At 39.2% G+C, this 7471-nt stretch overlaps 1 protein-coding gene across 1 annotated transcript in view; it reads right to left on the bottom strand.

Annotated features, from left to right (window-relative positions):
• Positions 1–560: 560 nt before the first annotated feature.
• LOC141141064 (kinesin-like protein KIF6) overlaps positions 561–7471 on the bottom strand; it is a 550310-nt gene continuing 543399 nt past the window's right edge. Inside the window, exon 15 of the mRNA XM_073628752.1 lies at positions 561–1359. Within this exon, the coding sequence (XP_073484853.1) occupies positions 1343–1359 (17 nt within the window). The 3' untranslated portion in view covers positions 561–1342. The remainder of the gene's footprint in view (positions 1360–7471) is intronic.

The following is a 7471-nucleotide window of genomic DNA, read 5'->3' as shown; positions in this document are numbered from 1 at the left end:
AGAGCCCAGGACAAGGCATCGCTGGGACAGAGCCCAGGACACGGCATCCCTGGGACAGAGCCCAGAACACGGCATCGCTGGGACAGAGCCCAGGACAAGGCATCGCTGGGACAGAGCCCAGGACAAGGCATGGGTAGGACAGAGCACAGGACACGGCATGGGTGGGACAGAGCACAGGACACGGCATGGGTGGGACAGAGCACAGGACACGGCATGGGTAGGACAGAGCACAGGACACGGCATGGGTGGGACAGAGCACAGGACACGGCATGGGTGGGACAGAGCACAGGACACGGCATGGGTAGGACAGAGCACAGGACACGGCATGGGTGGGACAGAGCCCAGGACACGGCATGGGTGGGACAGAGCACAGGACACGGCATGGGTGGGACAGAGCACAGGACACGGCATCGCTGGGACAGAGCCCAGGACAAGGCATGGGTAGGACAGAGCACAGGACAAGGCATCGGTGGGACAGAGCCCCGGACACGGCATCGGTGGGACAGAGCCCAGGACAAGGCATCGGTGGGACAGAGCCCAGGACAAGGCATCGGTGGGACAGAGCCCAGGACACGGCATGGGTGGGACAGAGCACAGGACACGGCATGGGTGGGACAGAGCACAGGACACGGCATGGGTGGGACAGAGCCCAGGACACGGCATGGGTGGGACAGAGCACAGGACACGGCATGGGTGGGACAGAGCACAGGACACGGCATGGGTGGGACAGAGCACAGGATTGTTCCCCATCATTGGTGTCATTGGGGGAAATTGTGCCCCATCATTGGTATCAGTGGAAGGAATAGTGTCCCATCGTTGATGTCATTGGGAAGAATTGTGCCCTTTTATTGCTGTCAGTGGGATTAATAGTGCCCCAAGGGCCAGATAAGAACGGGCAAAGAGCCACATCTGGCCCCTGGGCCACAGTTTGGAGACCACTGCTCTAAAAGCAATCCCTGACCTTCTTACACATCTATGCAGCTGCCTTAAAGAAACTGATATTGGATAAGATGATCCTACAGATGGCATTCTCCACCCTCCACTGTCTGTGATGGCATTTCCTGTCCTCTCTGGGAGGGGACCGCGGTCCGTGTCGGACATTGTAGCAAACAATACACTTCATAGTGCAATCCCTATCACAAAAATGACAGGTGCTCTTCATGGCTGCAGGTGGCATTTACAATGTGCGGTTTGTTTTAAAGCACCATTTAAACCGTCCTGCAATATGACGCTGTCAGAGGTGTTATCACAGCTCCATTTAGTGGGACTCCGCAGTGGAGAGAGGAGACAGAGGTCCTCCTGGTTGTTGGCAGTCTGTCGTAAAACGCGTATCGTCTGTCCGTCACTGGTGGGCGGAGCCTGCAGAGGAAGCACAGCAATCATACAGACATGTGATTGGTCAACACGGGTAGGATGATTCAAATAACTCCATAATGCCTGAAGATCACACAAGTTTTGAACCTTCTTTTGTTTGTTTACTTGATTTGAGCAGATTAGTGCATTTTTTTAAGCATTTTTTCCCCCATGGAAATGCATTGAAATGTGCTATTTACATGTTTTTGCACTTTTTTTCTGCTCAAATGCAAACATTTAATTCAAAATAAGTAAAAAAAAAAAAATAATAATAATCATCATCATCATAAATAATAATACATTAATTAATTATTCCCTAATCCTAGCGCTTACCCTAACAAAAGAAAATGAATAAATAAATAATAAGCAAAAAAGTAAGTAAAATACATAAATTAACCCCTAATCCTAGCGCTAACTCCTAACAACAAAAAAAAAAAAAAGTAAAAATACATAAAAATAATAATAGGTAAATAAATAATTAATAAAATAAATTAAATTAATGAACCCCTAACGCTAAAAAAGGTTTTTTAAAAAAATAATAAATAAATAAAAAACTATAATAAATAACTCAAAATTAATAAATTAATTAACCCCTAATCCTAGCGCTAACCCTAACAAAAGAAAATGAATAAATAAATAATATGCAAAAAACTAAGTAAAATACATAAATTAACCCCTAATCCTAGCGCTAACCTCTAACAAATAAAAAAAAAAAATAAAAAATACATAAAAATAATAATAGGTAAATAAATAATTAATAAAATAAATTAAATTAATGAACCCCTAACCCTAAAAAAGTTTTTTTTAAATAAATAAATAAATAAAAAACTATAATAAATAACTCAAAATTAATAAATTAATTAACCCCTAATCCTAGCGCTAACCCTAACAAAAGAAAATGAATAAATAAATAATATGCAAAAAACTAAGTAAAATACATAAATTAACCCCTAATCCTAGCGCTAACCTCTAACAAATAAAAAAAAAAAAAAAAATTAAAAAATACATAAAAATAATAATAGGTAAATAATTAATTAATAAAATAAAATAAATTAATGAACCCCCAACCCTAAAAAATGTTTAAAAAATAAATAAAAAACTATAATAAATAACTCAAAATGAATAAATTAATTAACCCCTAATCCTAGCGATTACTCTAACAAAAGAAAATGAATAAATAAATAATAAGCAAAAAACTAAGTAAAATACATAAATTAACCCCTAATCCTAGCGCTAACCTTAACCCCAACAAATTAAAAAAAAAATACATAAAAATAATAATAGGTATATAAATAAAAAACTAAATGAATTAAATGAACCCCTAACCCTAAAAAAATGTTTAAAAAAAATAATATTTATTATAGTTTTTTATTTATTATAATTTTTTAAAACATTTTTAGGGTTCATTTAATACATTTATTTTATTAATTATTTATATACCTATTATTATTTTTATGAATTTTTAAAAAATTTGTTAGGGTTAAGGTTAGCGCTAGGATTAGGGGTTAATTTATGTATTTTACTTATTTATTTGCTTATAATTTATTTATTCATTTTCTTTTGTTAGGGTTAGCGCTAGGATAAGGGGTTAATTTTTTTATTAATTTTGAGTTGTTTATTATAGGTTTTTTATTTATTAACTCAAAATTAATAAATAATAGTAATAATTCTAGCCCTAGACCTCCTCTGTAACTCAAAACTGGTAACCTCTACTAATGAACATATCTACCCCGACCTTCCACCATACACGCAGAAGTGGGAAGCAGACTTACAACACTCAATCTCACCTGCTGATTGGCAAAAGTGCTTCATCCTGACGCATAAGATTTCCCTAGCAACTAAGACTCAAGAAAAAGGGTTTAAACTGTTGACAAGATGGTACAGATGCCCTGCGACTATTCAACGATTTAACCCTTCCTTGCTGGCGATGCCTTTCCTCTAGAGCAGGGATCCTCAAACTACGGCCCTCCAGCTGTTGCGGAACTACACGTCCCATGAGGCATGGTAAAACTCTGACATTCACAGACATGACTAGGCATGATGGGAATTGTAGTTCCAGAACAACTGGAGGGCCATAGTTTGAAGACCCCTGCTCTAGAGGGACAATGCTCCACATTTGGTGGGCTTGCCCTCCTATTAGGAAATTCTGGCAGGCTGATGGAGACCTCAGTTAAGCCCACACCAGAGATAGCTCTCCTATTTATGATCCCAGGACCCCTCAAGTCAATTAAAAAAGATGCATTGCGCCACTTTCTGGCCGCAGCTAGGACGGTTTAGTTCCCCTCATTGGAGAACAGCAGATGTACCTTTCCTGGGCGATTAGGCATGATGGGAATTGTAGTTCCTTAACAACTGGAGGGCCATAGTTTGAAGACCTTGCTCTAGAGGGACAATGCTCCACATTTGGTGGCCTTGCCCTCCTATTAGGAAATTCTGGCAAAGGGTTTTTGACCTATACTGCAGGCTGATGGTGACCTCAGTTAAGCCCACACCAGATATAGCCCTCCTATTTATGATCCCAGGACCCCTCAAGTCGATTAAAAAAGATGCATTGCGCCGTTTTCTGGCCGCAGCTAGGACGGCGATTCCCCCTCATTGGAGAACAGCAGATGTACCTTCCCTGGGCGATTGGGCTGTTGAAGTGGATCAGAAAAGAGATCTGGAGCGTCTGTTGGCGCAGGAATCCGGGAAGGAGGAACAGTTTCTCCATCACCTGGACCTCATGGTCAATGTTTCGCTACTCTGAAGACTTTACTTTATGGGCTGCTGACGACCCAACTTCATCTACCGGATGGCCATGCTGGAGTGATCCTTAACCTCCCTGATTCCTTTCCTTGATATAACCTTCTTCTCTCTCCCGGCTTCCTCTTCTTCCCGCCTTGAACCAAACACCCAAGCCTATGAACGGAGGCCGTATGCCCAGAATAGATCAGTGAATTAGATATCTACTCTAAGACAATGAGGGATCTCTACAGCATGCCACCCCGATTAGGAAGGACCACATGACATCATGGATCTGCGTTACATTAGAGACGAGTTGTATGCTGGAACCCGCCCGCATGGTATTATTCACTCATCTATGTGGCATATAATTACATTGTGATATATCATTATTCCAGCAGAGATCCTACAGAAAAGTTACCTTGGATTGGGCATATTTCGTAAAGGTTCCCCTCAATATTATATGTAAGCTACATGTGTACAATGTACTGTAACGTGATTACTACATTTGTTCTCCCTTTACCTTGAAATATAATAAGATTAAAAAGAAAACTGGTAACCTATTCTATTTTTTTTTTCTATTCTTTTATTTTCTATCCTATTCTGTTCTACTCTATTCTTTTCTATTCTGTTTTTTTCTATTCTATTCTAAATTCAAATTTCACAAGGCGGCTATATTCTTTCCATTCTATTCTATTCTTTTATTCTATTCCCTTCTTTTCTATTCTGTTCCACTCTATTTATTTCTATTCTATTCCGTTTTATTCTCTCCTTTTCGAAAAATTTAAATTTCACAAGACAGCTAACAGTATATTCTTTTTTTAGAATAAAAATCAAAAACTGGTAACCTTTAGAAAATTTTAAACGTCGCCAAATGAGATTTTTTAAGGGCCAAAGTTTGTCGCCATTCCACGAGCGGGCGCAATTTTGAAGCGTGACATGTTGGGTATCAATTTACTCGGCTTAACATTATATATATATAAAAAAAAAAATTGGACTAACTTTACTGTTTTTCTTATTTTTGAATTTAAAAAAAGTGTACCCCCCCCCCCCTAAAATAAATTGCACTTGTAAGACCACTGCGCAAATATGGTGTGAAATAAAGTATTGCAACGACCGCCATTTTATTCTCTAGGGTGTCTGAAAAAAAATATATATAATGTTTGGGGGTTTTAAGTAATTTTCCAGCAAAAAAAAAAAAAAAATGATTTTAACTTGTAAACAACAAATCTCAAAAAGAGTCTCGGTCTTTAAAGCGGGGGTCCACCTATCTATCATTTTTTTTTTTTTTTTTTAGTTCATTCACAAACTTTTCTTCTCAGCTTTACATACTCACATATTGTGTGTAATATGTCCGCCTGTGTCAGATTTCGTCGGAAAGAATAACTTATATTATTCACTGCAGGCGGTTTCCATCTTCATTGTGGGCATTTGAAGCCCACAAGCATTTAATTCCTGGATGTGGTGAATGCTGTGCTCCCAGCATTCACCGCTCGTTCCCGCACATGCTCAGTGACATCCTGGGAAGCCTGAGACTAGCTCCCAGGAGTCTGGGAGAGGCTAGAAACACGCCTACTCCCACGGGAGGAGAACCAGGAAGTGCAAAGAAGAATAGAAAAATAAAAGGTAACTACGGCGATTTAAATTTTTTAAACGGCATGTCAGCATCTAGGCAAGGAAGAGAATACATACAGATATTGTTCAAAATTTGGGTGGAACCCCGCTTTAAGTGGTTACTATTACTGAGATTGTTGCTGTAGATCTTTTTATGACGGGTTCCCTTTAATCGGTGATCTGTGCTGTACATGGCGGGCGAGGATCTGTCCTGTCTCTGCGCTCCGAGATAAATGATTGCTAATAAAAGGGGGAGATGTGATGAGTTGGCGGACACTCAGATCAGGGTAATGAACTAGATGAACACACAATTATAAGTTCAGTATTAACCTGCGACATGTGAGCGCCGCTGGAAACCGACGGCCCCTCTGTTATCGCCGGCGATGGATTTGGAACTTACAAGCTGAGGCAGCAAAAGCTCTCAGTTTGCCTTCGTCTTGTACAGCACCGCCATCTTTTTAAAAGTGGTTTGAAAGATTTCCATATCCCCCAGTGATGTGCCCGGTCTCAGGTGATACGCTGAGATGAAACAACAAAAAAAAAAATCCTCCTACGTAAAGTTGTACCTGTTTATCAGCAGTCTTCTCTTCTCTACGTCCGTTCAAAGTGAATTTATAAAGCTTGTCTGAGATTTCAGAAAGCGGGGGGGGGGGGGGGGAGGGGGGGGTGTAGAACTGAAACTACACTCTGCAGAGCTCAGTGCAGTGAAAGCTGATTGGAAGGAAAGGGACACACACACCCCCTTCACACAGCACACAGGGACAGAGCCATAGGTGTGCGCAGCCTATTGTGTTCGGGGTGTGCACCCCAAAGCTCAAACCCAGAGTCAGTGGCGAGGGGTATGCACATGGCTGTGATGCTATGCCATGGCAGAAACTGCAGATAGCAAAACTATTTTTTTTGTATTTTTACTTTTTTTTTTTACTTTTTTTTATTATTATTTTTACTTTTGTTTTACATTTTTTTTATTTATTATTTTTACTTTTTTTATTTATTATTTTTACGTTTTTTTATTATTATTATTTTTACTTCTTTTACATTTTTTTATTATTATTTTACATTTTTTTTATATTTATTATTTTTACTTTTTTTTAACTTTTTTTATTTATTATTTTTACTTTTTTTTACTTTTTTTAATTGATTATTTTGACTTTTTTTACATTTTTTATTATTATTTTTACTTTTTTTTATTTATTATTTTTACTTCTTTTTACTTTTTTTAATTTATTATTTTTACTTTTTTTTTTACTTTTGTATTATTATTATTTTGACTTTTTTTTTTACTTTTTTTTATTATTATTTTTACTTTTTTTTTATTATTATTTTTACTTTTTTTTTTACATTTTTTTTAAGTGCCCTGTTGGGGGGGGGGGGCTTTGGTGAAATATTAGGGGTCCAAACAGAGACCCCTGATGTCTCACATTTAAGAGCCTCAGCTGCACAGATGAATGAATATGAAGCACTCACAGGCGTCCTATTCATTCACAAACTGAAGCATAGTAAACGCCGTTTATTATACTCCAGCGATGAATGGACACAGGAGCGATTGGTACCGCCCCACTCACTGTGTTCATTCAGAAAAGGAAGGGGCCAGTAAATTATTTACCAGTCCCTTCCTCCCCCCATATCCCCCCTGCAGCGTGACTGGAGGGACAAAGATGAGGAGAAGCTGGCAGTGCTGTGGGGGGGGGGAGGCACAAGAGGATCGGTGTCTGCAATAAGACAATACAGCTCAGTCCTCCCCCCCCCCCCTTTTGAACTGATAGGACCTGGGCCCGGTACT

This window comes from Aquarana catesbeiana, linkage group LG04, assembly GCF_042186555.1.
Source record: "Aquarana catesbeiana isolate 2022-GZ linkage group LG04, ASM4218655v1, whole genome shotgun sequence".
Lineage (NCBI taxonomy): Eukaryota > Metazoa > Chordata > Amphibia > Anura > Ranidae > Aquarana > Aquarana catesbeiana.
This window is presented reverse-complemented; position numbering and strand designations above follow the sequence as displayed.